At 40.4% G+C, this 21,594-nt stretch overlaps 2 protein-coding genes across 3 annotated transcripts in view; both read left to right on the forward strand.

Moving 5' to 3' along the window:
* The window catches only part of LOC143135698 (NLR family CARD domain-containing protein 3-like), a 219,438-nt gene that overhangs the window by 141,026 nt on the left and 56,818 nt on the right, over positions 1–21,594 (forward strand). The gene's annotated exons all lie outside the window — the stretch shown is intronic.
* On the forward strand, positions 9,404–20,333 carry LOC143135988 (uncharacterized). Of its 2 annotated transcripts, none has more exons than XM_076296390.1 (3): positions 9,404–9,580; positions 11,378–11,677; positions 18,189–20,333. In XM_076296390.1, the coding sequence occupies exons 2-3, from the start codon at positions 11,395–11,397 to the stop codon at positions 19,676–19,678; spliced, it is 1,773 nt and encodes a 590-aa protein (XP_076152505.1). In that variant the 5' UTR covers positions 9,404–9,580; positions 11,378–11,394; the 3' UTR covers positions 19,679–20,333. The 2 variants fall into 2 exon arrangements, with proteins under 2 accessions (XP_076152505.1, XP_076152514.1); XM_076296399.1 differs by lacking the exon at positions 9,404–9,580 and adding an exon at positions 15,566–15,650 and having other exon boundaries at positions 11,460–11,677.

Below are 21,594 nucleotides of genomic sequence, written 5' to 3' on the forward strand. Positions count from 1 at the left end.
AAAACAATGTCATAGGGCTCTTGTTGTAGGAGGTTTACCACTTTGAGTTAATTTGTCACTAAACCACGTACTTGGAAAACCCCCCTGTTAGTGATGTTTTTGTTATTGATTTTGTTTTTGACTGTAAATAGACCTGCTTGTTCATTGGCCGCTGTGTGAAGTACAATAGCTATAGCACTAGGAATTCAACATCTCCGGTGTTTATTTGAAATCTATCTATCTATACTTCTACATCATAGACTGTATACAATTAGAATGTTGCCGCTGGACTATCCATCCATGTTTCTGCAGTGAAACTCCATACCAAGAGGGGGCAGTAATGCGTAGTTGTGTGTTTGGTCGCCAACCACGAGGAATTCCATTCACCGAGGTCCACGGAGTTCTCCAAGGGAGTTTCTGCATTGGTTCCAGAATGCAAAAGTTTGCAGGGATGGACATTCTTTTCACGTTTTTTATCTACATCTCCATGTATTTCACTTCATGCCAGTAGATGGCGATGTTGCACTGCTTTACTGTAGTGGGTTGCCGTGGAGACGGTAGTTCGAGCGCTCAGAAATAAACGTCCAGCGCTTGAGAAAGACATCATTTCTGTATCTCCACTTCTTTCCAACCCAGCCTGTGGCCTTGTACCTGCCCAGATTCCCCTGAGGAATGAGGTCTGAGGCAGATAACATATACAGTGTGGACAAGCTTTTTCTCAAAGTGCACATTCATTCCCACATGCTTATTCACACTGGTGAGAAGATTCATAAATGTATTCAGTGTGGTAGAGCTTTTGCACGAATTGCACATCTTAACTCCCACATGCTAGTTCACACTGGAGAGAAGCCTCATGAACGTGACCAGTGTGGAAAAGCCTTTGCACGGAAGTCCGATCTTAAAACCCACATTCTAACCACTGACTGTAAATATAGAACTGGACACGGCATCGTCCGTTAAATTTAAATCCAGTTGAAGTCCTGAGCCCCCTGGTGGCTGGCTGCAGTACACTGTAACTCCGCCCATCCCCATGTATTGACCTCTGAAGTTCACCTACAATAAATCATCTTTGAGATCCGGTGTCTGGGGTTTTGGGTATATTTTAGAGAGGGTAAAGACCAATATTTAGATTCCCATAAGAAAATTTATCATATTACCCAGAAATTAAGGATGGTTTGGTGTAGGATATAATGCATGAAAAAAAGTAAACTTTCTAGACTTCCAGGGTCTGGATTTCCATTTGGGTACTCCACGGGCAGCGTTGGTTCAAAAATACAAAAGTTTGCCAGGATGAACACTTTTTCACATTTTGTGCGACCTAAACAGCAGTTTATCTCCGTGCATGTGCAGAGCTTAATTTAGTTACTTAAGTTACTTGAGGTAGGTTGCATATTTAGACTCAATTGCAGTGGCCGATTTCTTGATCTTATAGAGAAGGAGGAACGCAAATGTAGCCCTTGTAAAGTTACTGCTACATGCACATTAAGTTATGTAGTAATGTTACGGTTAATGTTATCGTATTTACCTGAAAAATTAGAAAATATCTTGAAATAAATGTTATTGTTTTTGTGTTGCTCTTGTAGGCTATAGAACATTTGCAAGAGATCATATGGTCCGTTGTGAGCATGGATCTCAGACTTCCGTATAGTTCTGGCTGTAACGTCACTGAACCACGGCCTGTTGATCAGCTGAGAGTAGCGTTGAAAGAAGATATAAAAGAGGAGGAATATGGTTATTACTTTCACCACTACTCGTCGCCGAGTCCAACGTTACTAACACTGAAACACTACAGGCAACAGCGGAGGTTAGAGTGAAGAAGAAGAGGAGGAATATGGTTAGTACTTTCACCACTACTCGTCGCCGAGTCCAACGTTACTAACACTGAAACACTACAGGCAACAGCGGAGGTTAGAGTGAAGAAAAAGAGGAGGAATATGGTTAGTACTTTCACCACTACTCGTCGCCGAGTCCAACGTTACTAACACTGAAACACTACAGGCAACAGCGGAGGTTAGAGTGAAGAAAAAGAGGAGGAAGAAGAGCTCGATTATCTCCTGGGAAGAGAGAGAAACCTCATAAATGTAGCCATTGTGGAAAAGCTTTTGCACTAATCACAGGCCTTATTAAATCCCATATTCTTACTCACAGCGACAAAAAACACCACAAATGTTCCCAGTGTGGAAAAGCATTTGCCAAATATCTGAATTGTCACATGGTGATACACATTGGAGAAAAGCGTTATAAATGTTCCCAGTGTGGAAAAGCATTTGCAAATGCCAAATATCTGTATTGTCACATGGTGATACACATGGGAGAAAAGCGTTATCAATGTTCCCAGTGTGGAAAAGCATTTGCAAATGCCAAATATCTGTATTGTCACATGGTGATACACATGGGAGAAAAGCGTTATCAATGTTCCCAGTGTGGAAAAGCATTTGCAAATGCCAAATATCTGTATTGTCACATGGTGATACACATGGGAGAAAAGCGTTATAAATGTTCCCAGTGTGGAAAAGCATTTGCAAATGCCAAATATCTGAATTGTCACATGGTGATACACATTGGAGAAAAGCGTTATACATGTTCCCAGTGTGGAAAAGCTTTTTGGTACCGTTTAGTTCTTTAAAAAACATATAACACATGCTTAAAAAGTGGTAATTATGCTTTTAAACTAAAGTTTGACTCGGGTACATTCACAAAAACATCCCAGGATGCATTTTGGCGAGAGTTACGTTTACCCTACCACACATCACCCCCATGTCTGACAATCTCTGAGCACAAAACACTAAGCTTTTCCCTCCAAAAATGTAAAACTAAGTAATACACAGTTTTTTGTTGTCACCCTGCCTCTCCAAATGCAAAACTGACATTAACAAAAATGCAATAATAGCTGACAAAGTACTTGGGTGTGTGTTTTATTTTATATTTACTGTTCAATAATGCAATCGCTGCTGTCTGTCCCATAGAAGAACATGACAGCCAGCGTATGTTTAGGAACTATTGGGGCTTACATGAACCACGTGACAACCATAGAGGCGACATCAAAGAGTGTCACAACTCTTCTCTCTGAACCCTACCACACATCACCCGCACGTCTGCCAATCTCTGAGCACAAAACAGAGTAACACCACATGTAGACTAAGTTTTGACTGAAATCACTATTGAGTTCATAACATTGTCACATTGGTTTGTGTGTGATAACAATAGTGTGTTCATTTTTACTTTAAAAAGGGCCATTATTTGTCCCTTTTCCCACATTACTGAAACATACTCTTTACTTTGGTTTGTGACAGTGTCTTTCCTCAAATAGCTTCAACCTCAAGCTTCAAGTTTTTGTCTATTTGCCGCCTCATTTAATGTTTTCTACTCTGATTCAGCCAATGACAGCATTGCTGCATAAAGATGCAACTTGGGTATGGTCAGAGAACTGTCAGAGTGCTTTTGATAGTGCAAAGAAATCTCTTCAGTCTGATAAATTGTTAGTACATTATGACCCCGAGTTACCTCTCATTTTGGCCTGTGATGCATCTCCTTATGGAGTTGGTGCTGTAATAAGTCACAAAATGAAAGATGGAAACGAGAGACCGATTGCATTTGCATCACGTATGTTGACAAAAACAGAGCAGAATTACTCTCAAATCGAGAAGGAGGCACTTGGTCTGGTATTTGGAGTGATGAAGTTTCATGAGTATCTTTATGGTAGGAAGTTCCTCTTATTGACTGACCATAAGCCATTGTTGAAAATGTTAGGGCCTAAAACAGGTGTGCCTACACTGGCTGCCGCTAGACTGCAAAGGTGGGTTCTAATTCTAGCAGCATATACTTATGAAATCCAGTACAAAAGGTCAGAGCAGCATAGCAATGCTGATGCCTTATCAAGGTTACCTGTAAAGCCTAGTGGGGATGTGGTGTCAAACCCAGTGTACAGAGTGTCTTACCTGGAAGACTTACCTCTTACTGCTAGAGAAATAGCCAAAGAAACAGACAGAGATCCTGTGTTGAAAGTGGTAAAGCAGTTAGTGTTGACAGGCTGGCCTAAGCACGTATACGATGAATCATTGAAGCCTTATTTTCAGAGAAAATTTGAGCTGACCATAGAAGATGATTGCCTTTTGTGGGGTTTACGAGTGGTAGTTCCTGAGAAATTGAGAGATAGGTTACTATCTGAATTGCATGAGCACCACTGGGGGATAGTTAAGATGAAATCCCTAGCCAGAAGTCTCTTCTGGTGGCCTACATTAGATGAGAGTATCGAATGTGAAGTTAGTGAGTGTACTATTTGCCAGCAGCAGCATAGTATGCCTGCTACTGCACCAGTACATACATGGAAATGGGCTTCAAGTCCATGGGAGAGAATTCACCTTGATTTTGCTGAGGACCACAAGCAGATGTTCTTGGTAGTGATGGATGCATATGCTAGATGGCCAGATATCATTCCCATGCACACTACCACATCAGCTAAAACAATAGAAGCACTGAGACACTTGTTTGCAGCTTATGGGTTACCAAAAGAAGTTGTAACAGATAACGGACCTCAGTTCGTATCGCAAGAGTTTGAGTCATTTCTCACTAGAAATTAGAGGGTGACACGGGAAGCAATTTTCACTCCCGTCCCATCCCGAGCCCGCACAAATACTCCCGTCATATCCCGATCACGTGACAGCCCCCCCAAAAAAATTCTGTCCCGCAAAATCCCGAGAGAAAGACTCCCGAATCCCGTCCCGCTCCCTATGTTGATGTCTAAAGTTATCCGACTGTTAGGCTACAGTAGCGTGCGGTGACCATACATTTTGGTAGGGCAGAAAGCCTTGTCTAACTTTTCTTTAATAGCCGATCATTTTGGGCTATATTAAAATTACATACTTTACAGTACTTTGCTGTAGGCTATGCTTAAATCATTTCATAGTTAGATCTCATCCCATCAGTTAAGTTTGCACCGTTCTCATCACGTTAAACCAGCGAAGCATAGCAACGTTGCTATGAGTAAACAAAACAATTTTTTGTGTTCCGCCAGGGTTATGCGATAAATATATTGAGGAATGCGATCGTCAAGGTGTCATGCCCCAACATTGCATGACACATTAAACTCAACGAGAATCGCTTTCCCGGACAGCTCGTGCAATTGAATAGAGTTGTCCTTTGCTGATACTTTCGCCTGTAACTGTTTCTTTGCATCCATTTTGCCTTAGGGCCTATCGCTGAAGCTGATTGATTGTGAACAGTGCAGCTGCTTGTCTTGCTCTGATAGGCTACCAATCAACAACAAACGTATTGTGGGTTGTAATTGGTTCTCTTTTCTAAAACGAAATGCCTCACGTCTTTGGGCGCACTCACTACATTGCAGCGTCATTTTTTAAGTTAATAATCTCTGGCTTCCCGCCAGCTCCCGTTTATTATTTCCTGTCCCGTCCCAATCACGTTACCAACAGTGAAATTTACTCCCGTACTGCGGGAAACCCGCGGGAATACCGTGACCCGCGGGAGTCCCGAAAAATTGTCACCCTCTACTAGAAATGGAGTAAAACACATCAAATCTCCTGCATACCATCCTGCAAGTAATGGTTTAGCGGAAAGATTAGTGCAAAATCTCAAGAAATCGCTAGCCAAGAATTGAGCTATTGGTGGTATGTCACTTGAGCACTGTGTAGCAAATTTCTGTTAGGATACAGAAACACACCCCATACTAAGACAGGGAAGTCTCCAGCTGAGCTTTTTCTGAGAAGACAAGTTCGAACCAGGTTGTCACTTATCAAACCCCAGTTCTCTCAGAGAATGCAAAGTGAAACAGAGCCAAACCTTCCTCGTGTCAGGTCTTTCAAGGTTGGTCAACAGGTGTTAGTAAAGAATTACAGGGGAGGGGAGAAATGGTTGAATGGAGTTATACGTGAAGTGTTGGGTCCTGTAACTTACAGTGTTGAAGTAAATGGAAACTGTGTGAAAAGACATGTAAACCAGATGTTGGGTATCAAGGGAAATCCAACTCAGTCGACTCAAATAGACTCTTGTAATGAAACTGGTTTTGGATTTGGAACAACCATCTGTACCACACAATGTGGAAGAACAACCAATAGTACCACCACCATTGCCAGTTGTGGAACAGAACACTCGTCCAGTGAGAAACAGACGTCCTCCTGACAGACTGAACCTGTAACTGAAAATGCATGTGTTGTAAAAAAAAAAAAAAGGACTGAAATGTAATAAGAGCTGTATGGTTACTTGTTAAAGAAATACTGTACACGGTTATGGGTTAAAAGAAAGAAAATGTATATCAGAGAATCCTTTAGATGAAGTTTAGATTTTACAGGGGAGGAGCTGTGGTGTTCTGAACACAGACATAACTAAAAGGTATTAGTTTTGCCATCTATGATTGGTAATGAGATAATGGAGGTCTCTGATTGGTTTGTTCGCTAAAGTATAAATACGAGTACCCGCCACTGGGGGCCCTCTTGGTATTGTGATGTTGGCTAGAGAAGTGACTGTGTTACATAAAAAGGAAACTTCGATTTCGTACCCTGCCGTGTGTTATTCCAGTTGTCTGCTTAAACAAGTTTGGAACATTTTTATTAGTGTGCAATACACGACAGGTATGGGCAGAAAATAGTTTTTATAAGATACAAATAATTTTACCCATGCCCCAAGTCATTACAAGTCATTAGTCAAATGGGCAAAGTCAGAGTCGAGTCTTGAGTCAATAGTATGGAAGTCCAAGTCGAGTTACAAGTAATTTCTAATTTTGTCAAGTCGAGTCTGAAGTCATCAAAATCATGTGACTTGAGTCCACACAGCTGATCTCTCAGCCAGGTCCCTCAGCTCTCTCTACTGATCATGGGCGTAGGTTTAGGGTGGGACGCTAGTGACTAGTCCCAATCAAAATTTTGAGATGACAAAATTGTCCCCACCAATATTTTAGCGAACTTTGTGCTATTTGGACTATTCCAATGGCAAGGACGACAGTAAAAGAAGCACTGTCATTTGATTGGCTGAAACCGAAGGGGGTTTATCTGACACACAACAGAGTCAAAGCATAGCCTAGGCCTACTTTGTAGTGACACTGTCAGAAAAGCGAGCGAGTGTGTATGCTAAGTTATCGAGCGAGTGAGTGTGTATGCTAAATTTTCAGGGATGTCTAGCAATACATAACCCAAAAAAGGCCAGTGTAAAACATTGTAATATTCCCTTTGCCCTTCAGCATGCACATTTTGCCTCTTTTTGCGCTTTGTAGATCAGCTATGCCGCCAAAGCAGAAAAGGAACATTCGAAGCGTTTTCATTATGCAGAGTGTAAGTAGGCAAAGTAACTACAGACTGTGGCAACTGGTGACAAGGTTTTCAAATGCGGATTTTACTAAGGAAAATAGCATTAACTGTTAGGATATTACCCAGGATATTGTTACAGTTAACCTAGCTTCTGTAATCTTTCAACCAAGGTTAGGAGTCATGTTGAATAGGGGTGTGCCGCACAGACAGTCGCATAGCACAGAATAGAAGTCACCATCACTGACTGTTAATTGGGCTACCAATCTTGCAGTCGCAATAAACAATGGATCCGAGACATTTTCCTGTTCCTATATTCTGTTCATGTAGGTTAATGTATTTGTGAATGTAGCCTGCACAATGCAAATAAATAAAAGACAAACTATGGTGCATTTCCATACTTATAGAAATGAACATTGCGATACACTTTTCTCCTTTTATGATCTGTTATAGCCTGGCTCAAAGGGCCATAACCAAACAAAGGAGGACAAACCAGAAAAGGACCAACTTTTAACGTATTTATTACATAAATGAAACGATACGTTATGTTCATCAGTAATGAGTGTCAGTATGTTCGCAAGGGTGCATGTAGCAAAAGTGTATTGAGATGTAAGTGTGTGAATGCATGGATGCAAAAACAAAGAAAAAGACGCCAGCTCTCCAAAAACGCCAAAGGCCCAAACGCAGCCCAGCCCCCCTCCAGGGGTGCACCGTGTACCCTTTATACACCTGATGGTTAGTAGCGTAATGGGAATGCCTTAGCCACGCCCACGCCAGCAATTACCTGCAAGGGAGACAGGAGAGAGAAGAGAGCGCGCAAGCAGGAAGAACGGCCTGCAGCCTGCAGCCGTCACAGATCTCATTCAAGAAAGCTTTTCTTTGACTTGTTAGTTTTTTTTAACATTTATTTTATCTAATGACATAGCAAACATGATGAATTGAATCCACATATCCTTGCACTATGCAAAACTATTTTCCACTAGCCTAAAACCGCGAGTTTGAAAGCTAATTGCGTTCGCGTTCTCCTTAAAGTGACAGGCACACAATTAAACTTGCACACAACAAATGTGATGATATTGAAGACAAGTGTAGACTAATAATTTAAATATCATTATGATGTATTCAAATGACCAAATATGTTTAGCTATTAGTAATTATGCAGATCATAAAATGCTATAAATAATTAACAATATACAGTATATAAAGTTTATATGAATACCAAAATATGAAATAGAAACCTATGACAACCATCACTTTCTGTGTGTGTGTGGTGTGTGTGGGGGGGGGGGTTGTGTGTGGGTCAATCAAATTGTATGACTGCCACTGATGTGAATGATCACACAATATTCAATATTACTGAAGCCGTCAAGGTGGTGGGGGCCCCCAAACCAAATCAAAATGAAAAAAATCGCAAAGTTATCTAAATCGAGATTCTTCACTTGGTATTGGTATTGAAACAATAATGTTGGTATCGTGACAGCAGGAGTTGGGGATGTGTCCCCACCAAAGCTGAGACCAAACCTATGCCCTTGCTACTGATCTCCTCTCAGTCAGGTCCCTCAGCTCTCTCTGCTGATCTTCTCTCAGTCAGGTCCCTCAGCTCTCTCTCTCTCTGCTGATCTCCTCTCAGTCAGGTCCCTCAGCTCTCTCTGCTGATCTCTCAGTCAGTTCCCCCAGCTCTCTCTCTCTACTGATCTCCTCTCAGTCAGGTCCCTCAGCTCTCTCTCTCTACTGATCTCCTCTCAGTCAGGTCCCTCAGCTCTCTCTCTCTCTACTGATCTCCTCTCAGTCAGGTCCCTCAGCTCTCTCTACTGATCTCCTCTCAGTCAGGTCCTCAGCTCTCTCTCTCTCTACTGATCTCCTCTCAGTCAGGTCCCTCAGCTCTCTCTCTCTCTACTGATCTCCTCTCAGTCAGGTCCCTCAGCTCTCTCTCTCACTGCTGCTCCCATGTACACTATCTGAATACCTAGTGCATTCTGGGAAATGTGGTTCACTTAACCTGTACATAACAACACACTTACCCTGAGTGAACAGGTTCATGGACACAATTGGTCCTGGCTACTGAACACAGCACCCATGCCTTACTATTGTACTGAGGAACTCTTAGTTAAGCGACTTCAATTGTCAATTGTGTAAAATTCCCCCTTCCACATACTCTACACCTACACCACGTACGTACTGTGTCTTTAAGGAAACAATCTCAACTCTGAAGGACAGACTTTAGGTGGAAAGTTTTCTAAGCTGTACAACCTGTATAACAGCTTCTTGCAGGAACATAAAATTAATTCTGAAACGGGTATCAGCCAGTACAGATGGAATATATCTTAGGTGGTTAAAAAGATCTCAAGGTGAGTGCATTTAATTATTTTGTTGTGAAATGGAATTGGATATTGATTGATGATTGATGAATCAAATATTGGTTTGAAGGTGAGAATGAAATAAAAGATAGGCAACTGATCTTACTTTGTGCATATAAACAATTGCTCTAAAGAAATGTATAGAGAAGATTGTATATGTAGAGTTACAAGATCTTAATTCTTAGAACACTATGAATGGTAGCCACAAAATAATGTTTTGTAGCTGTTTGACTCAAGGGTTGAATGTTGTCCTTGTGCTGATTTCCTGCTTATCATGTGACCACATACTGGAACATGTTCCCAGCTTGAGATTTAGAATAGTTTTGCAGAGCAACCACAATGTGTTATGCTTAAGAAAATACTCTTACTGGCAAAATAGGCGATCAACAATAAATACAATAAAAAAGTTTGTGAGAAAAAAAATGACACAAAATAAACAAAATTCAAACCAGAATGTTCTGATACATCCCTCAAGTGAAAGACTAGTTTAGTCCTGTTGATACAATCAAAAGTGAAATACCTAGAATTATTGATCTTGTCATGAATTTTTAAATCTTTCTAGAGCGTCCAGGAAGAGAAGGGTCATAACCGTGCATAAAGAAACTATCAAAACAACTACACAGGCGGCATCTTCAAGGTGTTCAGTTCAAAACAATAGGTGGTAAAGTTTTCTCAGGGACAGACAAACAACAACAAAATCAAGTCTAAACTGGGCGGCTGGTAATTCTGTCTTCTCTTCCTTGAACTCAGACTTTTCTCTGTGAAGTTAAAAAATAGAACCAACCACAATTCTGGCCTCTAAAACAGATCCATAGTTGGAGATGTATGGGCACTGAGATCGCCATTCTGCTCTTACCTAAAACTGCTATTAATAAGGCTACAAATTGGACTCCATACAAACATTACATACACATGTTACATACAGACACCTCCAAACCTGCAACTCATAATTAGTAAACAAAGGAACTGACAGTTTTGAGTTTTATTCTCTTGTCATTTCCTTGAGTCTCAAACACTCCCTGTAGAGAACTGGCCGAACTTGTTCTGTATCAGGAGGTTAAGTTGTGTTGATACGACAACTCATCTTGTTATGATCGTTTAACTCTTGCTTCCTTATTCAGTTATGTCTCTTCTAGTTGTGTTGATACGACAACTCATCTTGTTACGAACGTTTAACTCTTGCTTCCTTATTCAGTTATGTCTCTTCTAGTTGTATTATAGCATGCACTGCATGAATGAAAACTAGATGTACCGCAGAGCGGTACAAAATATGACCGCCACCCAGTCCAGCACATTTTTTCTACAAAAATAAGTCACGCTGAAAGGCATATGATTCTAACTGTCTCACTAAATTGCATTATGCACACTCAACTCTCACAGATCAAAACGAAAAACGATGGTTCCATGCTATCCATGTGGGGTTACATGCCCACCAAGTTTCGTGTACCCCGGTCTTTCAGTGTCCCAGGAATCCTTGTTGGTGTACGGTCACTAAATGTACACATAAATTAGACATAAATTATTTTCCTTGACAGAAATTTGGACATGCGAAAAAAAAAAAAAAAAAAAATCTGACTAAACCTATATAACCGCCGCTTCGCTGCACGGCGGTCATAATTACTTAGCCTACTTGAAGTAAGTTACGTGTTTAGACACAATTGCTGTGGCCAATTTATTGATCCTATAAATGAGTTGTTGTAGGCTACGTAGCCCAGTCATGTTGTATTTTTTGTTGTGTTTTCTTCATAAAAAAATTCTTGTGGTATTTTTTTTGTGTTCTGACTGCAGGCTGTAGAAAGCTTTGGATGGTTCATCTTTGGTGCATTGGGAACATGGATCTTGCGTCTAGTTCTGGTATCGTCAACGTTACCGAAATGCAGCAGGTTGATCTGAGAATGATAATAAAAGAAGAAGATATAAAAGAGGAGGACTATGGTCATATGATTGCGTTTCAACATGATGAAGAAAAGCCATTTGCAGTTCATTGTAAAACTGAAACGGACATTGAGACAGACGTCACAGAGTCCAGCGGTACTTACAGTGAAAAGAAAGAAGAGAATGAAAAAGAGTTTGATCATGAACTTGGAAGTAAGTGGGGAAGATCACGTGAATGCATACATGTACATCTAGGATAGAAAATAAAACTTTAAACATCTCTACAACAAACAAACACATCTGTTATGATTACCAATCACTTAAAGTTTACAAAACAAGTTAACCCTCTAACCGCCCATGTCGCAATATTGCGACACGCGTCATTACTGAATAAAACAGACGATAGACGCGAGTACAGTGTAAAATCTCATTTGTACTCTTGACCACTAGTTGGCAGACACCCAGAGCTTTGATTCAAGCTCAACCTTTTTTTTCAAAGTTTTCAGGAAGTTCGCGAAAACACGCGAGAAAGACACGAAGACGACGTGCATTTCCTCCATAACGCGGAAGCGATGCGGGCCTTAGTTTTGCACAAATTGAAGCAGAAATACACCAAATGTTGAAAAAAAAATTCACGTGTGATGAAGTCTTGGGTCTGTTATTCATCCATTCTGATTCTGAAGGAGAATATCTGCCTTTTGGAGAATATGATCGATCGTCTATTGACTGATAGTCACGGTGCGTCTGTGAATGGAGGTACGTCTTTGCGACAGTGTCCACTAAGCATACCATGCTTATTTCGACCGATTTCAACCCTCTGCCCAACATAGCTGGAGGTGCCAGTGGCAATAGTGATGATAGTGTCCGTAATGGACGTGGTATAGACAGCAGGGGTTGTAAAAATAGAGCTCTGAAGAACTACAAAGTCACCCGCGATATGGAACTGATTTGACCAGGCTACTTTATTGTATAGTAGCATAGGGTTTGTGATTATAGTAATAGTTTACTATTGTTGGTTTACATGTGACTGTATTCCTGTTCATTTGTTATGTTGGTGAAATGACAAAAAAAGAAAGTAAAACTGCTCAAATATGTTCAACATCTAGTATTTACTGAAATGTACATAATTCACGGTGGTTACCATCCAGTGACGTCATAATATGCAAATTAGATGAGTACATTTACCCCCTTCATAAACTTCTGTTCATACTAAATGATTTTCACATTTACAGTAGGACTTTATCTCTGACCACTTGCAAGCCATGGCCTTTTGAAATTTTGATGTACAAATCCAATTTATTCTTTTTAAACCCTGGCGGCTAAAGGGTTAAAGTTTGTTTCTATGTGCCCTAGATCAAAGGTTACAGCATTCTGAAGATGATGACAAGTGGAGTTTAGATTTGTGCTCTTGAAAAGCTCATTTATCTGAAAGTAATTGTGAAAGATATTGCCAACGTTTTTCTAATTCTATTCTTGTTTTATGTTGCACACATTTCCCCTTCACATCTAAAGGGGTTGTAGTAGACGAACACACAAACCATCCTTCTTCTCCACAAATGCCACAGTGTTTTCTGGTCTTTTGTAAAAGTTATTGTGCCGTCAATAAGCCTATCTCCTACAACACTCATTAGCGAAATCTAAGAGATACGTAGTAGGGTAGGCTATTGGGAAAAAACTGATAGCCTATATCCCCTCCGTTTTTAAAAATAATTCCATTGAACACTGATATGGTACAAACATGTTATAAACAGCTGGGAAAGGCTAGCCTGGGTGCCAGGCCGAACTTAGTCCCGCCCACAATATTTGAGGTCGGGAAGTTTGGTCTGGCATTGCTCCATTGTGGAGCAAGTATGCTCGCCCTAGATCGGGCGGACCAATCAAATCGGGCTTTACAGGTGATGGACAGGTGAGCAACATCGCCTGGTCTATCACGTAATCTGACCACGCTTAGATTAGGCCTATGTTTGAAACAAAAACGCTGTGGCTAGAAGGAGACATGGCTTAAGACCCCATATGGAAAATGCATATTATTTAATGAGGTTTTATCACTGAAAACGATTATTTTTGAAAACTTTGGCCAGAGTTGAGATGTGGGAAAACTCATGGTTTCACTTAGCCTGGCGAGCCAGACCCACATTAAAATGTAAGGTCTGGGCACTCACCGTTCGCAGTGCTCAGTCCGAGGGGCGGGATAATCAGTTGTCTTTGAAATTCCCTCTGCACGCAATAGGACGCAATACAGGATATTTGTTTTCAAGTAGCAGGGAATTCAAGCCAAACCGTTGCAACTCTGCCATCAATCATTATGTTAAGCCCACCAAACGACTCTATACACGATTTCAATGTCCTGATTAAGTTTCGATTTCTGGAGCTCACAAGCCAACGGAGAGTTGCTAGACTAGCCCTGGCAGCAAATGTAATTTGCTGCCGCTAGGGGCGCGTCTAGATTTCTAGGCTAGGTTTTACTTTCATCAAGGGAAAACAGCACTGTTGCATATTGTGGCATGTTGTTCCCTCGTTCGTTTGAAATCTCTGATTGACCACCTGTTCGAGGGATTGACGTTTCGAGGGAAGTGCTGTTGCTCACCTGTCCATCATCGTAAAGCCCGATTTGATTGGTCCGCCAGCTCTGGGGCGAGCATTGTTGCTCCACAACAATGCCAGACCGAACTTCCCAACTTCAAATGTTGTGGGCGGGACTAAGTTCGGCTGGCACCCAGGCTAATGAAAGATGTGAATCAGAAGCACAAAACTCAGTCATTATGTTTCAGTGGTCATTACACGGGGGGAAAATCTCCCAGGTGCGTAAGAAAAAAAAACCCTGCATAACTACTCCCATTTCACGCGGTGCAAATTCTCCCCTTCGCTTAAATCTGTCATTTACGCGTGATAGAGGGAGTTACGCGTTTTGGGAGGAGCAACCCCTAAATCTGGCCATTTTTTATATATCCAACTCTTGCACGCATTCTGCTTGGCTTAAGCACCTTTCCAGCTAAAACGTAGTGTAGTGTCATGACAAATGTAGTGTCATCAAAACGCCTGCCCCGATTCCCCCATTCCACCTTTATTCTTTTACACTTGTGACGGAACCAAATGTTTTGCTTCTGTGACTACCCTCCTTGTGGTAAAATTGGGGAGCCATGTCGACCCCCCTGTTCCCATCTAAAATTGACAAGTGTGCCTTGAAGGTCATATACTGTTAGGGTTGCCACCTGTGTCTGACAAAAATCCTGGACATTTTGACCATCCAATCGACCTTTTTGTTTGTAAGCAACGGTGCCTTTCGCTAATCTAACCCAAGATAAAAACCGTCATTCTAAGCGACAATTGTATAGCTAAAATTAGTAAGAACGACAATTTCTAGTTATTTGTTTAGTTAATTGCTTTATTTAATAGCAGACCTTTATTATTTTGTTATATTTTCAACAGTTTTTAGTTGTGGACACCTGGGGGCAGTATTGAGAAAAAAGGGGGAATACCTAATTAGGTTCTGCTTTTTTGCTAATGTGGAATAAACTTTCTTTTCTCTGTCTCTCCTTGTCCCACACACTCTCCCTCTCCACCTTACCATTTCTAATGAACCTCCACGGTGCGTGCCCCCACCACCACCACCCATGTTATGCCACGTCATTTTTGTAGAGCCAATAAGGCTGTGCATACGTTTATGGACGTAGGCACGCTTCAATTAAACTGAAATACACATTTTGCGCATCATGTACAAAAATCCGGGACATTCAGTGTCCAGGATTTTTATTTTTATTTTCCTGGACAGACCATGAAAATCCTGGACAATCAGGAAAATCCTGGACAGGTGGCAACCCTATATACTGTATATCGCAGCAAATCTGGCAGTGTAAAAACGTAGAAGTGAACATTTGACATAATGTGTGCAAACCAGGCTAATTGATCTCTGCTTTTCTGCCGCACTGTTTTGCATGAAATGCTACAATGTTGTTTTGCATGGAATGGCAGGTTGTCAAACAGTGAGTAGTTAGGCTACTAATTCAGTTCCTAGGACAACAGTTGTCATAACAACAACTTGATTGGCTTTGCTCAAGTGTAACTTGTCTTCTGCTACTCTTTCGTATTATCGCTCATTAGCGCCTCTACTGGAGTGGTGGTATAATCAGTCAAACTATGACGAGCCTGTACCACTCTGGGCCCAGTTTCCCCGAAAGCATTGTAGGTAAGTTGTAAAGTCCCTCTTACGAACGTCTTAAGATTTGCGGACTGTTTCCCGAAACCATGGTTGCTTAAGAACGTTGTGAAAACACTCGTAGATCGATCCAGAGTACTCATTACTGATTTTCATGGTCCTACTAACTACCCCTCATACCATTTCAGTTGCATGAAAATTACACAAAACTGCAAACATGGCTTGTTTTATCCTTATTATTGTCATGGCCATTTGTTTTGGAGACTTCACATTTTGAGACAACATTAACAAAGGATTATATTTCTGGAGAAAATACTGATTGATGGCAGGTGTGTCCCAATAAAAGAGTTTTCAAAATGTTTTTGTTCTGAAACTAGGGACCCTCTATAAAACCAATGAGACTGTGGTACAACATTTTAATAGTTGCTCCTTACTGAGAACATGTTTGTCTTCCATTCCACAAAGTTTCATCAGGCCAGGAATAATACTTTTTAAGATATAAATGTCCAAACATGGCCTCCAAGATGAGGCCTTTTAGAGAGTGTAAACAATTAAGGGCGAAAAGACTATGAATACAATAGAATTGAACAAAAATATTTTACAGGTTTTAGTGCAACCATTTTCCTGGATTTTGTCTGATTTGACACGGAATGACCCAACTGGCATTTAAAAATGTAAATCTGCCTGACTCTATGGGAATTTAACAAAGGGGTGTGTTTACTTATGCCGGTCCGTGTATCATTCGTTCATTTGATATTCAATTGAGAATCCAAAATAAAAAAACGAAAAAAGGACTTGTTTTTTCATTATTTGTTTATGAATGTGATACAAACCAACAAATATTGCTTTGTTTTTCAGACTTTTGATTTCATGATCAGATCCAAAGTAGAACGTTTAAAAAACGGCCTCAGGCCCAAAACTGATTTTGATATTTATTTTTTCCGATTTCTGTGACCTGGAAGTCTATCCAAGTCAATTTCTTGGTCTAGACCTGTCAGTGCTCAGTGCTGCCAATTCAGTGACTTTGTTGCTAGATTTAATTTTGGCCATCCCATAGCGACAGAAAATATTGTCTATACAACAACTATAGCGAGAAATTGGCAAATTGGCGATGGCAAACTTGGTTTAGTTGAATCGACAGAAAATCATCTCCCTTCTCATGCCTGTTTCGTTTATGATCATCGCGTTCGCCCAAAGCATTATAGAAGTAATGACTGGCCTAGGCTATGTAGTATCAGCCCATGTTAGGGAACTAGATGTTAGATCTATCAGCTCAGATCATCATTTGTCGCCATTGGAAGGCAGCCAGCTGCAGTAGCCTTCTGGTGAGATTACACCATAGACAGTAGCTATGGGACACATCGTTCAACAAGCACATTGATCAAAGGAAAGAGGGGCTACAACTTCATTCACAAACAGAGCAAATAATTAAAATCGAGCCATAGGCGGGCCTAGGCCCGTCTACTTGTCAGTCCTGCCCGTCCAACTATAGGCCTACGTTCACCATCTGAAAAAGACGCGCAATTAACACTGCTCTGAGAGCTCAAGAAACAGTCAAATCGCGAACAGGCGGCAGCTCCGTTTAATTGTCAGGTGTGAAATGCGTTCATATTCCACTTTTTATGTCATAGACGTTGCATGCCTATAGAAGGAAAGGCTTTGCAGTAGGATTGTCCAAGCTGTTGCTTCAGTTTGTGTTTTAAGTTATGCGACGCACTGTTGCTGGGTTCATGCCGTTTTGCGCAAGTTTAAAATGTTTAGCCGACTGCGTAATTTGCCATTTTTGTTCAATAAGTTCTACTTTTCATGTCATGAATGTAACATGCATATGATAAGGCTTTGCCGTTGTAGGCCTACAATATGGTCAATCTATTGTCTGGTAGGCCTAGTCCGATTTAACACTGCAAAACAGAAAAAGCAGCTGGCAATGGAAGTCAATAAATAATTTCCGGGTCACAGAAATCGGAAAAAATAAATATCAAAATCAGTTTTGGGCCTGAGGCCGTTTTTTAAACGTTCTACTTTTGATCTGATCATGAAATCAAAAGTCTGAAAAACAAAGCATTATTTGTTGGTTTGTATCACATTCATAAACAAATAATGAAAAAAACAAGTCCTTTTTTCGTTTTTTCATTTTGGATTCTCAATTGAATATCAAATGAACGAATGATACACGGACCTATGCCCCCTGTATTTTAAGGAAGAACATTATTTACGATACATTATTCCTTCAAAAATATTAAGGCATTAAAATCCATTTCCAAAAGATTATTTTTTTTATTCCTATTTTTAGTCAACTTTAGCATTGGTGCTAACTTTGTAACATGACTGTAGCTACTAGCCTTAGCTATGTCAGGGAACTAGCGATTTAGCTAAATATATAGCAACATACATCTGTACACAATTTCTACCTTGCATGTTTTTATCACTCACCACTTTTGAATACTTACATTCTAGGGCTGAAAAACATGTCTCACTATGAATGCCGCTTAATGCAACAAGCAAACCACCAAGGTCAACACTTTTTCACTGGACTTAATCGTTTGTTTCAATTTGTATTTGACCCAGATACAACACAACAGAAGATCCATGGACAGAACAATCAACTCAACCTGCAACTCAAAGTAAGACTGTGTGATGAAGGAAGGCTGCACCACTGCAGAGTCTGCAGGAAGAGTTGTACAGCCCTGGGAGAACTCAAGAAACACCAGCAAACACACTCTGTTAGTGTGAATGAAAAGCACGATTCTGGTAAAAAGGCACATACATGCGGTCATTGTGAAAAGGCATTTACAACATCCACGGTACTTAAGCACCACATGCTTCAACACCCTGGAGAGATGCCTCATAAATGTGTACACTGTGGAAAAGGTTTCTTATACCTTTCAAAGCTGAAATCCCATATGCTAACACATACAGGAGAGAAGCCTCATAAATGTGCTCTATGTGGAAAAGGTTTTTCAGAAAAGTCAAATCTTAAATCCCATATGTTAATACATACTGGAGATAAACCTCATGAATGTATTCAGTGTGGAAAAGGTTTTTCACAACTTTCAAATCTTCAACATCATATGCGAATACACACTGGAGATAAGCCTCATAAATGTGACCAGTGTGGAAAAGCTTTTTCACAACGTTCAAATCTTAAATCCCACATGCTAATACACACTGGAGAAAAGAAACATAAATGTGCTCATTGTGGAAAAGCATTTACAATATCCACAGTTCTTAAACGCCACATGCTTGAACACACTGGAGAGCTGCCTCATAAATGTGTCCAGTGTGGAAAAGGTTTTTCACTAATGTCACGTTTTAAAATTCATATGCTCGTACACACTGGAGAGAAGCCTCATAAATGTATTCAGTGTGGAAAAGGTTTTACACAACTTTCAAATCTTCAACATCATATGCAAATACACACCGGAGATAAGCCTCATAAATGTGACCAGTGTGGAAAAGGTTTTTTATATAATTCAAATCTTCGACATCATATGCGAATACACACTGGAGATAAGCCTCATAAATGTGACCAGTGTGGCAAAGCTTTTTCACAACTTTCAAATCTTAAATCCCACATGCTAATACACACTGGAGAAAAGAAACATAAATGTGCTCATTGTGGAAAAGCATTTACAGTATCCACAGTTCTTAAACGCCACATCCTTGAACACACTGGAGAGCTGCCTCATAAATGTGTCCAGTGTGGAAAAGGTTTTTCACCAATGTCACGTTTAAAAAATCATATGCTCGTACACACTGGAGAGAAGCCTCATGAATGTGTCCGCTGTGGAAAAGGTTTTTCAACCATTTCAACTCTTAAAACCCACATGCTAATACACACTGGAGAGAAGCCTCATAAATGTGCCCAGTGTGGAGAAGCATTTGTAAATCCCACATTTCTTAAACGCCACATGCTTACACATAGAGAAGAAGAGGAGAGAAGAGAGAAGCCTTATAAATGTATTCAGTGTGGAAAATATTTTTCACAAATATCCAGTCTTAAGACTCATGCTCATTCACACTGGAGAGAGGCCTCAAATCAACCTGAAACTAAGTAAGTCAAGTGACAGTGCCGCTGCATTGTCAAGAGTTTCACGGACCTGAGAGAGAAAAACACTCTTATAGTGTGAACACTCTGGTTCTTATATTGTGAACCAGAGCCATATAAAGGTAACTTTATACGGCTCTGGCGTGAGAACTGTGATTCTTTAAAGAATTATAACAGCAATGTTTCACATAGATCTCTGCTTCTTGAGGGAAAAAAAAAGTGCCGGAAATATAATTTGAGACAAATTTATGTTGTTTTAAATCTTGCAGCTAAAAAAAAAACACAAGACGAAATAAAAAACATGTTTTTTGTGGAAAATCTTGCCTATAATAACGTATTATCATGCAACCCTGAATAAGTTGTAAGAAATTCAGTTGTAAATCTTACTGTTTCAGTAAAATGTGTCATTGGTTTTTGTTGTCCTTGTAAAATATGCGTGCAAATACACATACAAATATGTGAGAGGGGGAAAACATCAGGGTTGGAAGAGGGATCTTTTTATTTGTTTATATCAAATTGATTTATTATGACCGCCGCGCAGCGAAGCGGCGGTCATATAGGTTTAGTCAGATTTTTTTTTTTCTTTTTCGCATGCCCAAATTTCCGTCAATGAGTCCCGGGACACTGAAAGACCGGGGTACACGAAACTTGGTGGGCATGTAACCCCACATGGATAGCATGGAACCATCGTTTTTCGTTTTGATCTGTAGCCCCCCCGCTGGACTGGACCCCCGAAAGGAGGGTAGGGCAGACACAGTTTTCTGTGAATATCTCGAAAACCGTAGGGTTTAGGAGGACCATTTTTTTTTTGTATGTTGATCTCAAGGGGCCATGTCAACCCATTCCATAACCACTCATTTCATGTATAGCGCCACCTAGTTAAACACAAAAAAGTAAAAATGAGGTGTTGTAATTGAAGGTATCTGTGACCTAACATAGTCAAAACTGCACGAAATTGGAAGTGTAGGATCATTATGACACCCTCTGTATGCACGCCAAATTTTGTGGAATTCCGTTCAAGGGGGGCCACACAATAAATTAATTTATGTTACTATACACCAACTGGCCTGTAGGTGGCCGGAGACAGTTTTCTGTGAATATCTCGAGAACCGTAGGGCCTAGGAGGTCCACCTTTTTTATGTATGTTGGTCTTAAGGGGGCATGTCAACCCATCCCATTACCACTTATTTCATGTATAGCGCCACCTAGTTAAAAATTAAAAAGCAAAAAATTAGGTGTTTTCATCACAATATTTCTGGCTGACAAGGTCAAAACTGCACGAAATTAAAAGTGTAGGATCATTATGACACCCTCCGAATGCATGCCAAGTTTTGTGTACTTTCGTTCATGGGGGACCTTACAATAAAATAATTTATGTGTACATTTAGTGACGTACACCAACAAGGGGTCATGTTAACCCATTTCATGTGCACACATGTGCACAAACAGATACACACACACACACACATACATTCACAGTAATCATTTGTATGACACATACTCACACAGTAGACATATGTACGCTTGCATGCACAGGCACATGCGCAGGCACACACACAAGCACGCACACACACACACACACACACACACACACACACTCACACACACACACACCCACACACATAACATAAACATAACACAAACAATCAAGAATTTCTCAGAATTATGAACAGGCAAGATGGAGGTGGGGTTGTATAAAATTAATTTTACATGTGAAATCTATGAACTAATCATGTTTTGGTACTTGTTGTCTAGCAGATACCAGTGAGAATTGAGTGTGGATAATGCAATTTAGTGAGAGAGTTAGAATCATATAGGCCTTTCAGCGTGATTTCTTTTTGTGGAAAAAATGTGCTGGACTGGGCGGCGGTCATATTTTGTACCGCTCTGCGGTACATCTAGTTGTTTATTTATATCAGTCCAAAT

Source organism: Alosa pseudoharengus, unplaced genomic scaffold, assembly GCF_046254945.1.
Source record: "Alosa pseudoharengus isolate Yale_2024_CS ecotype anadromous, Long Island Sound unplaced genomic scaffold, YU_APseudo_1.1 YU_APseudo_1.1_scf_1, whole genome shotgun sequence".
Classification (NCBI taxonomy): Eukaryota; Metazoa; Chordata; class Actinopteri; order Clupeiformes; family Clupeidae; genus Alosa; species Alosa pseudoharengus.